General features: G+C 38.1%; 1 protein-coding gene across 1 annotated transcript in view; it reads left to right on the top strand.

The window, feature by feature from the left end:
- Positions 1–22,370, top strand: part of NCAPG (non-SMC condensin I complex subunit G) — a 34,228-nt gene that overhangs the window by 4,901 nt on the left and 6,957 nt on the right. The window contains exons 6-14 of the mRNA XM_037045302.1: positions 1,382–1,574; positions 2,053–2,202; positions 5,770–5,910; positions 6,569–6,692; positions 7,952–8,041; positions 8,371–8,550; positions 11,721–11,831; positions 13,427–13,546; positions 16,610–16,834. Coding sequence (XP_036901197.1) covers positions 1,382–1,574; positions 2,053–2,202; positions 5,770–5,910; positions 6,569–6,692; positions 7,952–8,041; positions 8,371–8,550; positions 11,721–11,831; positions 13,427–13,546; positions 16,610–16,834 — 1,334 coding nt within the window. The remainder of the gene's footprint in view (positions 1–1,381; positions 1,575–2,052; positions 2,203–5,769; positions 5,911–6,568; positions 6,693–7,951; positions 8,042–8,370; positions 8,551–11,720; positions 11,832–13,426; positions 13,547–16,609; positions 16,835–22,370) is intronic.

Raw genomic sequence — 22,370 nt, 5'->3', positions numbered from 1 at the left:
CCACTAGGTGAGTGTTTTAGGAACTCACCTGTATCAGTGTACCAGCTGGCATTGTTGTGAGAGGTTGTGTTCAGCTTTAATGAATTTTTTTTTTTTCTGAAGACTGTTTCAACCCATTTGCCCATTTCGTGATGGGTGATTTAGTAGCACACCTGCCCACACCATGGTGAGTGTTGAGCAGTTTTTGACCAAAAACCAGCATGACCACTCTGCCTCACCCTCCCTGTTGACTTGATCTCACCCCTAGCGACTTTTTTGTTTCCCTGGATGAAAAAAGGCCTCAAAGGGAGACATTTTGCCAATGTAGATGAGGTAAAACAAAAAAAGGCCGAAGCACTAAGAGGCATCAAAATCTCTGAGTTTAAAAACGGTTTCAAGCAGTGGAAAAAACATCTCGATGGCTGTATTGTGTCAAATGGATAGTACTTTGAAGGTGACTGAAGTTAAACATGTAAGGATAAATCAATACAGAATTTTTTGTAAATAAATTCCGGTTTTTTGGGTCTCCCCCTCGCGTATCTTGCTATGAATATGTTTTGTGCTCTGGAAATGGCAATCAGGAATGGCCATACTAGTATAATTTTCTTAGTTTTTTTCTCTTTTGTGAAGACGAGAGCATCTGCTTACAAGAATGACGAGGGATGATCTAGTTTACAGGTGGCAAACACAAGGCTCGCTGGCCCGGTCCCGCCCACCACCTGGTTTTATCTGGCCCAGCACCTTGCTTCTACCTGGTGGCAGCACCGAGCCCTTGCTTAACCGTTAAGGAGTAGTTACATTTATACAGTCCTAAAATTACATTTGGCCCTTTGAAGGTAACCGTGAGGCTGATGTGGCCCCCGAAAATGAGTTTGACACCCCTGATCTAGTTTAAATTTCCAGTTCCTATGTGAAGGCTAAAGTGGCTTAATTTTGCTGTAGCAAGAAAAACCTCAGTTTGAGAACATTAGTTGTCGCAGGATTAATGATTAGGATGACTGAAAACTAGGGCTAAGGTTTGTTCAGTCATACATGTTTGCATGAATCACTACTACAAATAGCATCTCATGTAACAGATGGAGTTGGTGGGTGCAGTAACAGGTCTTATGTGGTCTAGACTAAGACCCGAGGCTCCCTGAACCTAGAGGAGAAATGCAAGGTTGTGTATTTACTTCTGACCTTTTCATTTTTATTTGGAAATCAGCATCATAGTGATTTTTGCAATATCATTGTACTCCTATTATTTCATTAGTGTGCTTGGCCTCTTAGTCTCTTTCCATTTCTATTGTAAAAATCAACTTAATGTTAAGATTGACCTGATAAATTAATGAAAATAGACAAAATACAGGAAGTGGAAGCTAGAGAAAGCCTCTGTTTACCTGTGTTTCAAATGACCTAACAGAAGCTGTGAAGCAAGCAACGCAGAAGCACCTTCTCCGAGGCTGGCTCCGTTTTACTGACGGAAACATATTGGAGTTGCTACACCGGCTGGATGTGGAAAACTCTTCCGAAGTGGCGGTCTCCGTGCTCAATGCCTTGTTTTCAGTGACTCCCCTTAATGAACTGGTGGAAATCTGTAAAAATAACGACGACAGGTGTGTAAGGTATTCATTATAATTAGAATTGTATTGAAATGTGGTACTGATGAACTTGTATAGTGAAGGTTAGTTTCCTCCTCCCATTCCTTTAGTACTTTTTATCTGCCCCTCTTTTTTTGTTTTTTAATCAGGTGGATGTCATTTTTGTCTTTTTTCTCCCTTGTGTTAGAACTCAGTTCTTTACATAGACTATTTGAGCTGCATTTCTTTTTTTAATTTTGTTACTTTGATTTTTGCATTAGCCTGCTGTGCAACAGCATGCATCCCTATAGGAAGTATTTGCTCCTTTGATTGATTTTTTTTTGTTCTAAATTTTTTTCATTCTTTTTTTTGCAGATAACTTAACGACTTTGCAGTTTTTAAAAGATTGGTGGTTACAAATCTCGTTTGCTTCTCATTTCCATTTTTGTGTAGTACAAATTTTCAACTGCATATTGAGATCATGCTTTCTCTTTTTTCTCCCTTTAAAATGAAGGAAATTGATTCCAGTGGAAGCACTGACTCCTGAAATTGCTTTGTACTGGCATGCCCTTTGTGAACACTTGAAGTCAAGAGGAGAGGAAGGTGAAGGATTTTTGGAGCAGATTTTGCCAGAGCCTGTGGTGTACGCTGAGTATTTACGGAGGTACAGTTTTTTGCTTCAGTTTGGAAGATACTTGTGTTGCTCCCTGTACTTGTCGGTCTCCCAGCCTCTTCCCTCAAAGACAGGCCTGGTTGGGAATAAGTTAAACACCGTGTTTTTGGACAGGCAGGGATAAACAGGTTATGTGCATTGAGTCTTTCTGAAGAAAGAGTAAAGTCAGTATGTTTAGAGACATTTCCTGGAAACTGGCAAACATCTCTCCATAAAGTTGACGATGTCGTATTCTGAAATTGGTTGGCAGACTTTTTCTAAGTGCCAGGAAGTATTTTAGAGTATGCGGGCTACACTGTCTTTGTCACAATGAAGCAGTTCTCCTGTGGCAATGCAAAAAGAGCCAACGACAGTATGTGATGCCTAAGTGTGACTGTTGATAAGGCTTTTATTGCCGCTAAAATTTGAATTTTGTTTGATATTTCACATGTCCATATTTACACACGTAAATATTTCTCATAGAGATATTTATTTTAAACTACTATTTAAAAATGGGCAAATCTTAGCCTGCCAGCTATCGAGAAACAAGCAGTAGGCTTGATCGGTACATGGGCCACAGATTTCCAACGGACAGGGTGGGCGTTTGTGGCCAGTTTTAGTTTTAATTACAGATGGTACTATTTGGCTTTTTGTTTTTTTTAATTTTTTCAAAATTGACTTTTAAAAGCAGTTACTCAAATTACTCTAATTTCTACCCATTTCACTTTAAAATTATATAAGTGAAATACAAATGCATTCTTGTCAATTCCAATACAGATGTATATAGAATAAAATGTGAATTCCCTCATTTATCTTCTAATTCCTTAATTTCATGGATTTCCCTGGACTTAACAGCTAAACAGTTCGGGGTGTGTACTTTCATACCTTTCTCTACATTTACTTGTACATTTACTAACTGCAAAGGTGATTTTTAAATATAGAACACTGTACATATTCTTTTAACTGCTGATGTTTGAGATCGTTATATGTTGGTGTATAGAAATCTGTCTCAGCCTGAACAATGGCGTATTATTCCATCGTGTGGTGGTGTCGTCTGATTTCCTCCTCTGTTGATGGGTATTTTGTTCACAGTTTTCACTGTATGAAAGGTTTGTATGCTTGGGATTTTGTGGGGTTGATTCCCAGAAGTGGAATTGCTGGGCCAAAGAGTATAGACATTTTGATAGATAATTAGTGTGTCAATTTTTAATTCTGCTTTTGGTGTATTTATAAAAGCTCGCCTATGATATGAATTATGGTCCTGGATTTTCTTTGTATGAAATACACTCTTCTGATTTTGCTTATTAGAGTTTCCCATATAAGTTAGGGAGCAAAGCTATAAATGCACTTGAATTTCATATGCAAAATATTAAATCCAGGATAAATTTCTTAAATGTGAGCAAATATGGAAACTCATAGCTTAAGGTCATAATAACATCATGAAAAATGTGTGAATCTACTAAGTGCTTTAATGATAATTACTTCAGGTTTTAACATTTAATTAGAGTGTTCATTATAATGCTGTTTGGATCATGTTGAAATGTTTTCAAAGAGTGAATTTGATATAATGCTTAGTAATATATATTAGTATAAGTGTGATAAATGCTTATAGACGATAGAGAAGATCTAAAATGCGAGGATATGTTAAATGTTTAAACAGTGGAGAGGGGAAGCCTCACCTCAATGACCGCCTCACCGAGGGGTCAATTCTTAGTTAATATTGACATATAAAGAGTTCGATTCCTTCTTCTTCTATTTCTTCTGTCACTTAATCTGTGAGTTTTGAATAACTTCAGTCAACTTGGTTTTTTCATTTATAGAGAGGAAACCTTAAAAGGTTGTATTTTAATTATTATGTAAAGAATACTTAAGGCATAGAATGACTTTCTTCTTGGAGCAGTATTACTAGATAGGATTGTTCTCCTCAGATACAGAAACAAAGTTACATGGGAAAATTCTCTCATAGTAATCTCAAAAATATATTTTTGCACATTTTGTACTGGGAAGAGTTAGTGGCTCAGAATTCTGATACGAAACAATTTTCTGTTATCTGAGGAATCAGGGATGTTAAATGAGTGGTCACTTCATTGTAATGAATATCTTTTAAATTGGTTAAAAAGGTGATTTTATGGTGATTAAAATTGGTGGTTCCCTTCTAAGTTACATTTTTATACAGTTCAGGATTTGTTACATATTAATGAAAAAAAAACTACTCTTTGATGCTATTTATTGTGCTAAAGCTAGGGTAAGGTAGGGAGGGATTTAGAGATGAATGAAAGACTTTTAGCATATTAGAAATCAGTAATTCTACTGATCTGTTGATTTTGATAAACATTTGTTTTGTAGCTTTCCTTTAGTTTCCTGCTAGAACCCAAAGGGTGGTTGGTGTCCTTAAAGGTCCTAATCTCATGATCAGAGATTTATGAGATGAATGAATTTATTCATTGTACATAATTCTTCAGTTTCTGTAGCTTGATTTTTGTTGACATTTTAAAAATGACACTCTTCATCCCGATTGTTGTTTTTCATATTCCAACCCAAAGTCACTTAGTTGTTTATACTTAAATTCTTCATTCTTCTTTTAAGTAGCTCCCCCTATCACACACATTCACAAAAGAAAGGTCATGGGTAGGCCGTTGAATGTCTTCTAGGGGAGGCAGTGGTAGCAGGAATACAAGGGCAGTTGGTGGTGCTGTTCCGTAGTGCTCTCACTAACGTGAGAACAGTACAAAGCATAGTAGGGCCCCTGAGCAAGGACAGTACAAAATCACGAAGTGATCTGTGTTTTTCTGTGTTTTTTTTTAAAGGCCATTGTATTCATGGATTACTTGTGCAGTTCCTATTATTACTGCTTTTTAAAAATTAAAAAATTTTTAATCCTTACCCTAGGATATGTTGATTTGAGAGAGAGAAAAAGGAAGGAGGAGAGACAGAGAGAGAAACATCAGTGTGAGAGAACAGCACTGATGTGAGAGAGGAATATGGATCTGTTGCCTTCTGTGTGTGTCCTGACGGGAAATTGAACCCACTACCTCTTGGTGTATGCGTGGGTTGATGCTCCAGCTAACTGGGCCACCTGGCCAGGGCACTGCCATTGTCTCAAACAAAAAGATGGTTAGTTGGGGATGATGATGGAAGACTGGCTCTTTATGAACTTGGAGTTTGGAGAAGAGATTCAGCACTGTATAATCGTGACATGTACTAATATAAAATGATGTTGAATATCAACTGTAATAGAAAAATAAAGAAACATAAGAAAACTAGGGACAATGAAATAATTATCAGTTTGAAAGATATAATAAACAAGTACCTTTTGAAGACTTCCCATTCGAAATTTGAATCTCCAGTGAAAATACATTTGCCAAATTCTTTTGATTCAAGTCAATAAGTTTTGTTACAGGAAAGTTCATACCATAGCAGAGAATTTACTTGATAAACCAGATTAGTGTCAGGTAGTATAAGCATTCATATATTTATATTAATGTGAACTGAAGAAAGAAAAAACCTTTTCTTACCTAATAAGGAGCTGTTTAATGTTTCTTAACACATTCTATACTTCATTAATTCTTTTTATTTTAGTTATATTCAGAGCATTCCAGTTGTTAATGATGAACAGAGAAATGATTTTGCCTTTTTTGGACATTTGATGACAAAAGAGTTCATAGGTCAGCAATTGATTCTAATTATCAAGTGTTTGGATACCAATGAAGAAGGAGGAAGGTATGTCTAAATGTTAACCTTACTTGTAATTTGTTCTTCTAATCCTGTATTAAAATGCAGGCTTGTTACCATATAATTAAATATACAGGGATGGGCAAGAGGTTTGCATGGGAAATAATACAATAATAAGTAATACAAGAATAAACTCTATTTTGCATACTCAAAACTGCAAACCAACATAGCTTTTTAACATATTATAAAAAGTATTCTCTTTCTTCTTATATGTGTAATATATAACAGAAAATACACCATTTCCTCCCTCCCTCCATATTTGTGTGTGTGTGAATAAAATATAAAACATATGACGTCTTAATTCATTTTCTTCATAACAAATTAGTGAAATTGCAGGCTTGTGCTTAAAAATCTGTCTTCATGACAGAGGGCTAGTAATACTGTCTAATACATTTGATTCACTTCTGGTATTTTGTCCCTTCATCATGTTAATTTGTGAAAGAGTGTAAGATGATTTACAAAAATTATTCTTTTCCAGAACATGAATTTTTGATCTAAAAATCTGTACATATATTTCTGTACCTAAAGTGATAAATATGAAAAAGAGCTGAGAGAAATGTGTTTTGTGTGCGGAATAGGTGAAATGTTGGAGATAACACGTGTTTCCACCGTCGTGTCTAATTAAGATCATCTGTTTTGAACACAGGAAACGACTGCTGGCTACTTTACAGGAGATTCTTACTCTGCCCACAACCCCGATGGCCCTGATTTCTTTTCTTGTGGAGAGACTGCTCCACATCGTTGTGGATGATAATAAGAGAACACAGATCGTGAGTAATTTTCTGCATTGTCGGCCAATGAGTGAGGATTGTCTTGGTTTCTTTTCAGTTCTTTTCACTGTATCTTTAACTGCCTTTGTTTTAATTTTGTCTCTCTATCAAGTTTTTAAACTTAAATCCAAATCTCTCACACGCACGCACGCATGTTCCAAAAAATAATCTCCTCCTGAGAACTCAGGGGTGCGGACAATGGTGTCGATTGCAGGGGGAGCCGCTGGGTGGAGGTGGAAGGCGTATGGGGGATAAATGGTGATGGAAAACAAAATACAATGAAAAATAAACTATTAAAAAAGAATAAACTCATCTGACAGATAATGTGTTGTTGCTGTGATTAAAAAAGAATCATCTACTCTTGGCATACTTAATTTGTGTCAGTTGGAAATGGAGCAGTTTAGGGAAGAGGTGACATTGGGCATTTGTCAGCAGTGTGAGGCCTGGCTCAAGTCATACATACCTGGGTTCAGATCTTCTCCGGCACTTTACGGCTTTGTGATTTGGGGCAAGTTATTTAATTTTGATTTTTTTTTACTTGTCTGCAAAATAAGAATAACAATAAAATCTACCTTTCATTGTTCAGTGAAATAATGTTCATAAACTGCTTTGTAAATACAGAAATAAATATACTGTAATATGACTGTTGCCAAGTGTTATTCTCTCTGAAGTAGTCAAAAAAGAGAGACCTGTGTCATTGCTTTTCATAAACCTGTTCCATCCCAGGGTTGTAAGTTAGTTCAGAGGTTGCCTTTCCCGCCCCCCCATGCACCCACACTTACACATAGCCCCCTCCTGCAGCGTTCCCGGTGAGGGTCATCCGGTGTCTGCGCGCGTGCCCTCCTTTGGGGCGCAGCCTCCTCTCGAATCTGCGAGCTCTAGTGGCTCTGAGAGCAGGGTCTTCAGTTGTGCTGCCATTATTTAGGCGTTGTATAGTCGGAGGAACAGTAGATGAGTATTCTGTTTTTATGTTGGGCTCCCAGGGATCTGAGCAAGGGCAGGGACGGACGTACAGATTTTAGGCAGAGAAGAAAACTTATCTTCAATATCTATGTGCCTGTTACCTTCCCATAATCTTAGAGTTTTTAGTCAAGATATATTAGCAAAGCGAATGTGTACCATTTTTGCTTGTATATTTTGTTCTAATTTTTCATAAGATTGTGGATGCTAATTGGAGTTTTATGTAGTAGTTTGATGTCACTTTCTGACATAGAACATGTATTAAAGTGTGTACGCTGAATTGTAACTTTACTTATCAGGTTTCAGAAATTATTTCAGAGCTTCGGGCCCCCATTGTTACTGAGGCTGTTAAAAACGATCCAGCTGATGCAAGAAAGAAAGAACTCAAGGTAAGTCTCTTCTAAGTTAAAGAAATACCTGAATCTCACATGGTCGTCCAAGTCGTTTATTCCCTCTTGCCGTACATGTTCAGAGTTGTTCTCACAAGGTCAAAGTACTGGTTAACTACTAACCTGTGAGAGTATCTGAAAGGGTGCCAGGTTGTGTCCGTCTGAAAGATTGGCAGGCCCCCGATTCAGGAAGATGGTGGCTGTGACTGTGCCCAAATGATGAACTTCTGGGACACTGGGATGTTGAGTTGTACTCTGCTCAGTTTGCTGCAGGTTTTCATATGCATAGTTTGTTTGGTATTTACACAAACAGTTTGTATCTTTCCTAGATGGCTGAAATAAAAGTTAAACTTATTGAGGCAAAAGAAGCGTTGGAAAATTGCATTGCCTTACAGGATTTTAATCAAGCATCAGAATTAAAAGAAGAAATAAAAGCATTAGAAGATGCCAGAGTAAACCTATTGAAAGAGACAGAGCGGCTTGAAATTAGAGAAGTCCATGGAGAAAAGGTATAGATAACTTCTTTATACCAAATTTCAGCTGCCAGTTATCTCAACTAAACCTTGTTTTCTTAACTCAGAAGGCTGCTGGAATATATTCACTGTGGAGGGATTTTTAACAGTACTATGAATTAATACGAAAATATTTTTTGCGCTCTTCATCCCCTCTACTTTGAGCTTTGAAAGGCCTTCATTAACTTTAATTACTGTAGCTAAGACTTTATGTGCTCTCTTCAGTGCTAATCCCTGGAATCTAAAGTTGTCTTTGCCTTCCAGTGGTTTCCTTCTGGTTGGCTTATTTTGTTTATTTGTTTGTCTTGAATGGTTCACGGAAGGAAAAGACACCTGTCTGTTTACTTATCTTTTTCTTGTTTGTGGAAGGCTCATGACCTTTCTGCTGGTGGGAAAAGAATGTCAGCGGTAACTGCACCATTTTACACATGCATCTTAAAGCTCACCTAAGTCACTCATCAAGTAACAGGGATAAATTCTGAGAAATGTGTGGCAATATTGCCATTGTGCAAATCTCACTCACACACACCTAGATGGTAGGCCTACTACACACCTAGGCGGTGGGGACAGCCCATGGCTCGTAGGCCACAAGCCTGCACATCATGGGACTGCACTGGAAACTCCATGCAATTTTAATACAGTGGTCAGCACGGGCATATCTAAACGTAGTAAAGGTACAGTGAAAATACAGTGCAAAAGATAAAGTGTGTGTGTGTGCTGTCATGCACACATTTGGGGGCAGGGGCTGTGGAGGGAGGTGCCACCTGAGGGCGAGTGCACCTCAGAAGAAGGGAGTGAGGGAGTGAAGAAAAGGGAAAGGCGGACATCGAAAGAAGCATATGCTTGAGACCCAAAATAATAAAAGGGAGAAGGGATGGAGAGCGAACGAGCAAGAGGGTGAGAGAGCAGCGAGACAGAAACAGGACTGGGAGGAAAAGGAGCTATAGAGGGGAAGGGAGCTGGTGCACCGGGGGGCTTGTGCGGTGCGGCATGTGCGCCTGTGTGGGCAGGTAGGGGCTGGCTCCCAGGCCCCTTCGTCCCCAGCCTTCTCCCCACCCTCCCTTGCCAAGCCCTGGCCCCCCACTGACTGCTGCACAGCGAGTAGGTAGCCTGTTGAGCCTCTTAAACCACCCAGAGCCAGCAGTAAATTCAACACCTAGTCAGGTCCAGCCTTTTCTTTTCACGTCGCAGACAAACTTTGCTTATAATCCACTACAGTCTTGTGGGACCCCCAGGTTACAGATGGCCCATCACCGACTAAACCTTATGTGGTATGTGACTGTACTTTTGTTTTTAGAAAAAGCTAAGTAGCTTGGTTTTTGGTGAAATGGTAAACTTTTGTATCTAGCAACATTTAAAGCTAAGTTTCAGCAGTCTCTTTTCAATTTAGTAGTATTGGACAAACTAGTCTTATTTTAACATAAGATAGAATGGTCTCAGTTACTGTGCCATGTGATATTAACTTAATTCAGGAGCTCTTTTAGGATCTTACCTTTTGTAGTAAAGATCATTTATTACTGTACTTCTGGTTTGGGAAGTGCCGATTAGTGTATTCTCAGGGGACCGTGCTGGCTGGGGAGGAGTTAGTGTACAAGAGCGTTCTGTCAGTTACATCCTAGAGCTCTTAGCCCCAGACACCGCTCCCCTGCACCCCACACCTTCCCAGTGACTATGCTGAATTTTATTTTCCTAGCTAGTAGCTTATATTTGTTTTGCAAAGTCTGTGGATCATTACAGGCTCTTAAATTTGAGGAGCAAATGTAAAATGAAAAATATATTGTATTACAAACTGAAAAACCATATAAAATGCATGTCTAAGTTAGAAAAAGATTAACAAAAGTGGTCTACCGTGATTAATATTGTCTGTGTACCTTGACTTGCTTTGACGATTTACGTGCTCATTTTTCCTAGTTCAGGGTCATAATTACGGAACAATTGCAGCATAGCATAATAAATGCTGTGGTCGGGGAAGTACAGGGGTTTCCTGCGTAGTGCCGTGGTTTTCCCTCTTACCTGTGTAACCCAGGGGGTGTTGTGGGCTTCCCCAGAGGAAAAAATGTTGTTACTTGTGGTTTGAGTAAAAATACTGTAAGCATCCTGCTTTTTCTCTGGTTGTCACTGCTTTAAGCACTTCACAGGTGCGAATGCATCTGATTCTCGTGGTAATCTTTGTGGTGTCGGTACTGTGGTTCTCACATTGTAGGGGGCAGGTCACTTGCCCAAAGTCACACAGGTAGTACGTGGTGGAGGCAGAACCAGGCAGGTAGCTTTAGGTTCGTGCTTTCAGTTCACCCCGTGTTGTCTCTGCAGTGAGTTGTTAAGGGGATGTTGTAGGCAGGTGGAGAGATGTGTGCGAAGCTCAGAAGTGAAAGAGCATCTTGTTTGTAAACACTTCAGGTCCACATGTCTAGAGAATGGGGGGGGAGAGTTAAGAGAAATTTGGGGATTGGAATTAAGGGTCAGTTCATGCAAGGCCTTGTATAAGCAATAATTAAAAAATTGTGCTACCCAAGCATCGTGGCAAGCCACGGAAGGGTTTAAGTGATAAGATGGATGAGTTTCGTGTCTTAGGAAGGTCACTGCCATTCAGGACATGGGCTGCAACTGTGTTAAAGCCTGAGCAGGCCCACTTGCTGGCAGACTTAGAGTGATGTTGGCTTGCAGTCTGAATGAGGCGGTGATGGGGGATACGGAAAGAAGTGGTAGATGGAGAAGTATTTAGGAATTAGTAAGAGGGAGAAGAGCGTGTCAGGAATGTATGCTGGTCTTTTGGTTTGGGCAGCTGGGTAGGTGACAGCGATATTATGGAGCTAGCACACGAGGAGGAGGAGGGACTTGGGTAGTGATGAGTTAGCTCCCTTTTGGGCATTTGGAGTTTGGGGAGCCTGTGGAACATGGAGGAAATGTCTGCTAGCAGTTGTGTGTGAGAATCTGAAACTCAGAATGCCGCCGGCCTAGCTCGCACACGGCACATGAAGGGGCGTGGCTGGATGCGATCGCCCAGGGCGTGTCAGAGAGGCACTGTGCCTAGGAAAAGCAAGGGCGTATGGGGGGTAAATGGTAATGGAAAACATACAATAAAAAAAAACAACCCTGAGAAGGCGAACATTTAAGGAATGGGCAGAAGGTGTTCTTACTAATACTGAATATTTTGTGTGTCATTTTAGGATGATGCCGAGACACTGCAGAAATGTCTTGTCTTGTGTTACGAATTGTTGAAGCACATTTCCGCCTCAACAGGGCTCAGTGCAACCGTGAACGGCATCGTTGAGTCTCTGGTATGTTGGTGGCCTTTGAAGCTTATGTCAGAGCACTCCTTCTTCGTTGTATAAGTGATATGTTCCTTGGGTTCAAAAGAATGAAAAGATGAGTATTTTAAATGTCTGAAAAATATAAATGGTAAAAAAAAAATTCAGTGGCTGCAATCATATTGTGAGGATTAAATTAAGATAATTCATATAAAGGACCTGGTATATAGTTATTCCTTTAAAAATCTGGAAAAAAATTATGCTGGAAGAGATGCAGACTTATTTTTATCCTTTGAGTAGTAAGAGGAAATAATGCAGGAATATTTAAGTACTGGAATCTTGCTATATAGTAAGAGTATGAAAAGATTCATTGTGAGCAATGTGAGAGGAGTTTGTTTATTACCCTGTGTTTAAAAGACTTTTTACTGAAGTAGCTCTTTATGGGTAATCTCCATTTTAGTGGGAAAACTTACAGTGTCGAGGGAAGACTACACAAAATTGAATGGTCGCAATGATTTTAAGGGTATAAAAGGTACCTGTGTTTAAAGATCGAAAGAGACTACATATAGAGGGATGTAAGTGAGTAAGATATTTGGATAAAGGAGTTGAAATGTTTTGATGAAATTAGTATTCTTTAGGTAAGAATCATAAATTAATTGAGCAAATATTTCTGGTCCACCTACTGTATACTGAACACCTGGGATAGTGCGTACACGGCGTACAAAACGTGTAGGCTGCCCTCACGACCTTCCGGTCAGGTGCGGGCGGCAGTGGGCGGATGAGGAGTGGGCACTGGTGCCACTGATGGCTGCTGTGACTAGGAACTGTATAATCATATGGGAGCTGACAGCCGTGGAACTTGGTGTGTTCATGGACAGTGACCGTGATCTGATACTTGAGTAGACATTAACTCCCTGAAGAAGGGGGCAAGAATGTTCTAGACCTGCTCTCCAATACAGTAGCCACTAGCCACACGTACCTGTTCAAAACTAGACCAAACCGAGATGTGCTGGGAGTGTGGAAATACATTGGGTTTTGAAGACTTAGGACCAAACAACAGAATGTAAATTGTCTTGATGTTTATACATTGAGTACATGATTCATGATAACCTCTATGAGTTATATTAGGTAAATAAAGCATACTAAGATTCATTTAACAAGCTTTTACTTTAATGTGGCTCCTAGAAAATGAAAAATGACTTTTTACTGCCACTGACGTGGCAGTGCTATTGGACAGCACTGACTGGGAGGCGTCACAGTCAGACCTACTGAATCGGCAGAGAGCAGGGGCAGCGTGACATGGGGTGATTCTGGGAGAGAGTGCACGGCGAGACATGTTCTGTGTCTCATTAAAAGTTTCATCTCTGACCTGCGAGCGTTGGGAAGCCACTGAGGACGAGTCAGCATCGGGGGAGGTGTCTTGGATCAGACTCACTCTGGCCGCAGTCTTCTGTTTTCGCAGTTCAATATTTACCCTTTCAACTGAAAATGGACTTCTTTGAGTTAGTAGACAGTATGGAAAAGCAGATCTATAAAAACGTACAGAAATTTTGACCACGTTTTTAATATACTGTTGTAAATTTCTCGGTCCTGTAAAAATTATTCTAATTTCCAATTCATTTCAGATTCTTCCTGGAATAATAAGCATTCATCCTGTAGTAAGAAATCTGGCTATTTTGTGCTTGGGATGCTGTGGACTGCAGAATCGGGATTTTGCAAGTAAACACTTTGTGCTACTGTTGCAGGTAAGATTTATCTTGTGACAAATCTTGATTGTTTTTCCTAAAATACTCGGAATCGGTGGTGATAATGCCAGCACTCTAAATTTAATGTATTCCAGAGCTTATTGAAGGTGATGATGATCCTAGATGACTTTTAGAGACTCAGTTTTTAGGTTTTGATTTCTTATTCAAACACCTGTGTAGGAAAAGGTATGAAATATCAATTATTTAAGTTATTAAAATTTTTTAAAAAGATTTTATTTATTTATTTTTAGAGAGAGGAGAAGGGAGGGAGAAAGAGAGGGAGAGAAACATCAGTGTGTGGCTGTCACTCATGCACCCTCCACTAGGAACCTGGCCCGCAACCCAGGCATGTGCCCTGGCGGGGAATCGAACTAGTGACCTGTTGGTTTGCAGGCTGGCATTCAGTACGCTGAGCCACACCAGCCAGGACTATTTAAGGTATTTTTAAAATTAATTGTATAGTAAGTACTTATTGAGTGCATGTTATATGCTCAGCATTATTTGGGTTTAGAAAAAATAAGATAGGAGCTTACATTTTAGAAGAGGAAACAGTGAAAAGTAAACACTGTATAGTACAGTAGGTATCAGTGATCCTGCTAGTAATTCTTAGTGGAGTCTTGTTTATTGTTGTCAAATATACTGGCTTTTAGGTGCCTAGGAAATATAATCCTACATTTTCAAAGAGGTTTTGCTAAGAAATTAAAACAGAAAATTTTCTACTTCAGTTTCCTGGCTTTCTAGTTTTGGGTCTTGAAGTACTAGAGTGACCCTGGTCATTTCTTTTGTTTAAATTTTTTTTAAAAGTTAAATTTATTGAGGAGACATTGATTAATAAAATTATGTAGGTTCCAAATGTACAATTCTGATACATCATCTGTATATTGCATCCTGTGCCCACCACCCAAAGTCAAATCTCTTTTCACCGTGTATTTGACTCCCTTTACCTTTTACTGCCCCCCCCCCACCTGTCTTCCCTCTGGAAACCCTAATCACCACTGTGTCTGTGATTGTTTGTTTGTTTGTTTTTCTTGTTCATTTGTTGCTTGTAGTTTTGTATCCGACATGTGAGCGAAGTCATGCCGTTCTTGACTTTTTCTTTCTGATTTCACTTAAGCATGATATTCTCAAGATCTGTCCATGTTGCTGCAAATGGCAATGCTTCATCTCTTATGGCTGAGTAGTAGTTTGTTTAATGTATGTACGTCTTTATTCAGTCCTCTGTTGAAGGATACTCTGGTTGTTTCCATGTCTTGGCCACTGTGGATAGTGCTGCAGTGAGCAAAGGGATACATGTATCTTTAGAGAGAAATGTTTTCAAATTTTTCGGGTAGATACCCGGCAGAGAGGTTGCTTTTTTTTTTTTGTGGAAGAAAAATCTTACTAGAACCTTTGGCAGTGAAAGGTTCATTCATGTGTAACCTACTAAGTAGCTCCTTTGGCTCTAAAAACGAGGTAGGGTGTTTGCTGAGGTGCCCTGTACACCGGTGTGAGTGCTGCTGGGACGCTGCAACTTTTGGGGGTCAGGTAGCGGCTCTGACAGGAGATTGGAGGCAGACAGTTACAAAAAACAAAAGAAGTATGATAGAAGGCTTTCAAAAGCTATTTCTGTTCACTTGACCTTTAGAGAGGAAGGGTGAATTTTGATCCTTTTAATTTCAGCTGACATAGTATTAGTAATAATACGTGGTTTGGTCATTTCAGAAGAAATGAAGTTAGTGCTCATGAGTGTCCTGCAGCATCCTGGGGTGACTTAACTCACTGCTGTTCCCCGCTTGAGGGACAGAGCCACAGGGGCTGTGACACTGTGCACCTGTGTGATTTTCTGCAGTGTAAGGGGGTGTCCAGAGCGGGCTGGTGCGAAAGGTAGACGATTGTTTCTTGTGAGGACCATCTGCAGTTTTACCCTCTTTAGTATCGAACCAAAGGTTCCCCTTGTTGCAGAATTACAGGTTACCTTTTTTTTTTCTTTCTTCTTTTTTTTTTTTTAAGTTTAAACAACTTTTACTTCTAAACTTACTTTTCTTCAGGGACTCGCTATTGATATTTGCCTGAATAAAATAAGTATGCAAGTTTTTTGAAGTAAAAATGTTATTTTGTGAGTGATAGATTCAAATGAAGTAAAAAGAGTTATGTGTGGAATTTTATTCATTCTAAAGGCAAAACTATATAGCTGAGTAGTTTATCCCTCACCAAAATTTCAGAACATTAAAGAATATAGTACATCTCTTTATAATAGAAATAATCAGCTCTGTTTTTTCCGGTTTTGAAATTTGGTGTGTAGGAATTTGGTTTTCTTATCTCAGGATAGACGCAGACAAGTTGCTGGGCCTTCTGGTTTACCCCCTTTTATAATGGAGTCCAGTCCAGTTCATTGAAAACTGAATTCGCTGTTAATGAAATCTGAATATTAAGCTAATGAAAGAAAAATTTATCCTTAATGAAACTTAATAACCTAGAAGATTGTTGATTTTCTAATTAATGCTTTTTATTGGTTAGAATAATCTTTTTGTCTTGACAGCTTAAAAATAATTTTAATTATAATTGACCGGTTTTTTTAAATCTTAAAAAATAAACAATAAAATCATAGTTGAACATATTTACTTTTTATTTTATTTATTTATGTATTTGTTATTTTTGTAGAAAATGTATATGACTTTATTCGAGTCACACAGAATAGGCCTGGGCAAGGCAGCTGCTTCCGGGGGCAGAACGTCCACCCGTGCTTACTTTTTCTAGATGAGATTGGGCATGTTCAGGGCAATATGGCCATAGACTGTGTTTACGTTTTTAAATAAAAGGAACATACAATATTTCAGCCTGATACTAGTTTCAGACTACTTTTTGACTAAAGATGCACTTTTTCTGAAGGAAATATAACTCTAGGTGTTTTAGTGCAAATAAACATAAATAATAACTAAAAGTAGAAATTTTAATAATTTAAAAAATACTATTTTATGAAGGCTTGATGCTGTTATGAAATTAGACTAAGAAAGTAATTTTATGCAGCATAGTAATTAAAAGGCTACTGAATTGACTTTTTTTGTTGGGGGTGTTTCAATTTAGGTTTTGCAGATTGACGACGTGACACTGAAAATCAGTGCTTTGAAGGCAATCTTCGACCAGCTGATGACATTTGGGATTGAACCGTTTACAACGAAAAAAATCAAAGCCACGCAAAGCGAAGGTGCAGAAATAAACACTGGTGATGAGCAAGAGTCCAAAGCTGAAGAAGTGACTGCTACAGCCAAGAGTGTTCTGAAACTCCTTTCCGATTTCTTGGACAGCGAGGTACGACGTGGTCTCAGCCCTGTCGTTGTACAGTGTTATTTGCAGCATGTGCGCTTATGTTCTTGAATTTTTAGGCTCCAGTTTAAACTTGTCCAACGTTTAAAAATTTTACCTTTTCAATACCCTAATTAAATTCTACTTTCACTTTCAGTATACCTCAATTTCTCCCTATCCAATTGCATGTTCTTCAGGGAAATCGAAGAGTAAACAAAAATGAAATGACTATTGGAAAGGGTTGCTATCATTTTTTCATTTCTTTCTCTGTCTTTGTGACTTATGACTTAAAATATTTTCTCCCCACGAGTCTTAAGAAATAAAATAATTTTACATTGGGTGGCTGGAAGTCCTAAGATAGGGAATGGGATTGCATCTCTTAAGATACTCTTGAACTGCATCTTCTAACATATGTAAACATTAAATTAAAAGTTTTCGTACTGCTTTTTTTAGTGGAGGTAAAATGATATAACGTGCACTCGCAGCTGTGAAGTGAACAGTGTATTGGAACTTAGCACCTTCGTAATGTGGTACAAGCACTGCCTCTGATTTTTAAAAACACCCCAAACGGAAAGCTAACCCGTGAAGCAGTCGCTCTCTGTCTCTGTTCCTGCTGGCCCTAGACAGCCGCCATTCTGCATTTTGTATCTGTGGATTTAACTGTTCTGGCTGTTTCACATCCATGGAATCGTACAGTGTGTGACTTCGTGTCTTTCTTTCTCTTAGCTGACCTTCGAGGGTCATCCATGTAGCTTATATCAGTACTTTTTTCCTGCTTGTAGCAGCTCAGCATTCCATTTAATGCCACAGTTTATTCAGCTCTTCACCCATGACGGATATCTGGGCTGTTTCTGCCTTTTGGCTAAGTACATAGGACTGCTATGAACCTGGATTTGAGTGCCTGTTCTTTTGGGTATATTTTTAGGAAAGGGATCACTGGGTCTTACGGGAATTTTTTCCTTCTTCTTAGGATTCCCCCTAATCTAGTTAATTAACATGTCTAACACCTTATTTTTTAATGAGAACATTTAAGTTCTACTCTCTTAGCCAATTTCAGTTATATAATAATACAGGGTTATTGTTTACAGTCACCGTGCTTTACATTAGGTATGCAGAACTTACTCATTTTTCTTAAGGCGTAACAGAACTTACTCATCTTGTAACTCCAAGTTTGTATACTTTTACCAACCTCTCCGTAATTCCCTCACCCTCCAGGCCCTGATAACCACTCTTCTCTGTTTCTGAGTTTGACTCCATCTATTTACTTATTTATTTATTTAGATGTTACATATAAATGACACTGTACAGTATTTGACTTCATCTGCCTGTTTCACTTAACACAATGTCCTTTGAGTCCTTCTACGTTGTTGCAGATGGCAAGTTTAACTTCTTTTTTTATGGCTGAACAACATTCTGTTACCCATTTAGATATATGCCCCCCACATCTTTATTTATTCACCCATCGAGGGACACATAGGTTGTTCCCATAGCTTGGCTATTGTAAGTAATGTTGCCACGAACATAGAAGTGTAAATATTTCTTGGAGATCCTATTTTATTGCCTTTGGTTATATACCCAAAAGTGGTATTGCTGGATTATATGGCAATTTTATTTTATTTTATTTTTTAAGATTTTATTTATTTATTTATTTATAGAGGGGAAGGAGAGAGGGACAGAAACATCAATGTATGGTTGCCTTTTGTGCATCCCCTGCTGGTAGTTGGCCTGCAAGGAACCGGTTTGCAACCCAGGCATGTGCCCTGACTGGGAATCGAACTGCGATCCTCTGGTTCGCAGGCCCGAGCTCAATCCACTGAGCTATGCCAGCCAGGGCTTGGCAATTTTATTTTTAATTTTTGGGGGAACCTCCACATTATTTTCAATAGTGGCTGCACCAGTTTACATTCCCACCAACAGTGCAAAAGTGTTCCTTGTTCTTCATAATCTCACCAACACTTGTTAATTTTTGTCTTTTTGATGGTAGCCATTCTTACAGGTATGAGGGACTCTTTTTGGTTTTAATTTACATTTTCCTGATGATTAGTGATATTGAGCACCTTTTCATGTACCTGTTGGCCATTTGTGTCTTCGAAAAAAATACCTATTCAGTTTCATGGCTCCTTTAAAATTTTTTCTTATTTTATTGATTTGAGAGAGAGAGAGCATGATTTGCCGTTCTACTTACTCATGCGTACATTGGTAGTTTTTCTTTGTGTTGGGGAGGAAACCTGCAACCTTTGGTGTATCCAGACAGTCCTGAAACCCATTGAGCTACCCAGCCAGGGCTCTCTGCCAATTTTTTCAATCGGATTTTTTTTTGCAATTGAGTTCCATGAATTCTTTATGTATTTTGGGTATTAACCTTATATTGGATATGTAATTTGCAAATGTTTTCCCTCATTTCTTGATGGTTTCCTTTGCTGTGCAGAAGCTTTTCGGTTGATGCAGTCCCACTTGTTTTCCATTTGTTTTTTTTTTTTGCTTTTGGGGTCAAATCAAGAAATCTTCATGAAGACTTATGTCAAGGAGCATAACCCCTGTTTCCTTATAGAAGTTTCATGGTGCTCTATGATTTCTTTCTTTAAATGGTTGAGGATCTGCAGAACTGTTTCCACAGCAGCTGAACTATTTTCCATTTCCACCAACAAGGGACATGAGTTCCAGTTTTTCCACACCCTTATCAACACATTCTTTTCCATTTAAAAAAGCTTTAGCCATTTTACTAAAGTGGTGCCTCACTGTGGTTTTGAGTTGCATTTTCCTCATGACTAATAATGAATATCTCCGTGTGCTCGTTGGCTATTTGTGTATCCTGTTTGCAGAAATGTCTGTTCAAGTCTTTTGCCCATTTTTAAGTTAGGTTGGTCTTGTGGAGTTCTTTATGTATACTGGGTAGTAGATCCATATCAGATAAGTATGAGAGCAAATATTTTCTCTTATAGGTTGTTTTTTTACTTTTTAAACAATATCCTTGGGTATGTAAAATTTTAAAAGTTTTGGTGAAGACTATTTTCCTTTTGTAGTGTCACGTTGGGTGCTTTGGGTGTTGTATTTATGAATATATTGCCCAATCCAAATTATGAGGGTTTGCTCCTGTGCTTTATCCTAAGAGTTTTACTCCTTTAGCTTTTATATTTAAGCTGTTGGTGCCCGTGTGAGTTCATATTTGTGTACAGTGTGAGGTGGAGGCTCACCTGCATTGTCTTGCCTATGGACATGCTGTTGGCTCACTCAGCACCATTACTGAGAGTCAGTGGAGCGTGTAGGTATGAGTTTATTTCTGGACTCTGAGTTCTGTTCCTTTGTTTATGCATATGCCCATCCAGAGTGTTTGACTAACTTCTTAGTAAGTTTTGAAATCGGGAAGTTGAGTACTCCAGTTTTGTTCTTCATATTCAGCATTGTTTTGACTATTTGGGGTCCCCTGTGATTCCTTACGTATTTGAGGATGGGCTTTTTCGATTTCTGCTAAAAAGTCCATTGGAATTTTGATGGGAGTTGGATTGAATATGTGGATCACATTGGGTGGTATTGCCATCTAAACAATGTTAAGTTTTCTAACCCATGAACTTGACATCTTACCATTTTTTTAGGTCATCTTTAATTTCTGTCAGGAATGTTTTATATGCTTCAGGGTACAAATCTGTTACTTCTTTAGTTAAATTTAGTCCTCTGTATTTTATGTTTGGATGCTATTGTAAAAGGAATTGTTTTCTTAAAATTCTTTTTGGATTCTTTGTTGATGTTGAATAGAAATTCAAGTTTGGTGTGTTGATTTGATTTTGGAACCAACTTGCTATATTCATTTATTAGCTCTTGTAGCTTTTTTTGTGTGTGTGTGGATTCTTTAGGACTTCCTCTATATAGGATCTTGTCCTCTAATGAGACATAGTTTTAATTCATCTTTCCAATTTGGATGTATTTTATTTCTTTTTCTTGCCTAATTGCTCTGGCTGAAACTTTGAGGATAGTGTTGAACAGTGGTGGTTAAGCAGGCACCCTTGTCTTATTTCTTATTCTAGGGGAAAATTTTTAGTCTTTACCCATTGAGTATGATGTGGGGTCTTCAAAAATGTCATTCATCAATTTGATGAAGTTCACTTCTCTTCTTCTCAGAGTATTTTTTTTATTTTTTTAATCATGAAAGCATGTTGAATTTTGTAAAATTGTTTTTCTATATCAACTGAAATGATCATGTACTTTATTTCTTTGTTTTATTGATATGTGATATATTACATTGCTTGGTTTTCTTATGTTGAACTACCTTTACATTCTAGAGATAAACCTCATTTGGTTATGGTCTATAATCTCTTTCGTACATTGTTGGATTCAGTTTGCTAGTATTTTGTTGGATCGTTACATATGAGAAGTTGGTTTGTCAACGTTGTCTTTGTTTGGCTTTGGTATCAGGGCAATACTGATGAACTGAGTCAGGAATTGTTTCCTCTTTCTATTTATTGCAAGATTGAGAATTCAAGATTGGTTAATTCTTATTTGAATATTTGGTTAATATTGGTTAAATTAATTAACCAATTAATATTAATTCTTGGTTAGTTCTTGGTTGGTTAATTGGTTAATTCTTCTTGAATATTTGTTAGAATTTGCCAGCGAATACATCTGGTGTTGGACTTTAAGTTTTGGGAGGCTTCCGATTACTTATTCAATATGTTTACTGTTACAGCTTTGTTCAGATTTTATATTTGTTCTTGCATTGTTTGGTAATTTTTGTGTTTTTAGGAAATTGTCCATCTCATCTCGATCATCTAATTTGTTGGTGTCTGGTTGTTCATAGTATTCTCTTACCACCTTTCTATTTCTGTGAGGCCTGTTGTAATGTCCCTGCTTCCCTTTCTAACTTTATTTGCATCTTCTCTCTGCTTTGTCAGTTTAGCTGAAGGTTTGTCAATGGCATTCATCTTTTCAAAGAACGAATTCTTGTTTTCATTGACTTTTCTGTATAATTTCCCTATTTTTATTTTGTTTACTTGTTTTATAATCATTAATTTCTTTCTTCTTTCCTCCTTTAGGTTTAGTTTACTCTTTTTTTTTTTTTTGGCTCCTTAAAGTGTAAAGTTAGGGTATTGATTCTTTTTTTTTAATGTAGGCATTTATTGCTTTATATATCCCTTGGATCGCTGCTGTTGTCGTACCCAGTAAGTTTTGGTTTGCTGTGTTTTTATTGTCATTGATCTCTAAATACACTCTAACTTCCTTTTTGATTTCTCTGACTTGTTAGTGTGTAAGAAGACTATTATTTAATTTACACGTATTTGTGAATTTTACAGTTCTCTTACTGCTTTCCAGATGTATTCCATTGTGATTGAAGATTATGGTTTCATTCTTTACAAAGTTATTGAGACCTGTTTTGGGTTACATAGAGTTTCTCTTTGAGTGCTCCATGTGTACTTGAGAAGAATGTGTATTCTGCTGTAGTTGATGGAGTGTCTGTGTGTTTGGTAGGTGTCGGTGGTTTATAGTGTTAAGTTCTCCATTTCGTTATCAATTTGCCCACTTCTGTCTGTTACATTAAGTGGAGCATTGA

This window comes from Sturnira hondurensis, unplaced genomic scaffold (assembly GCF_014824575.4).
Source record: "Sturnira hondurensis isolate 20B ecotype Veracruz unplaced genomic scaffold, ASM1482457v3 Scaffold0000780, whole genome shotgun sequence".
In the NCBI taxonomy this organism is placed as follows: domain Eukaryota; kingdom Metazoa; phylum Chordata; class Mammalia; order Chiroptera; family Phyllostomidae; genus Sturnira; species Sturnira hondurensis.
This window is presented reverse-complemented; position numbering and strand designations above follow the sequence as displayed.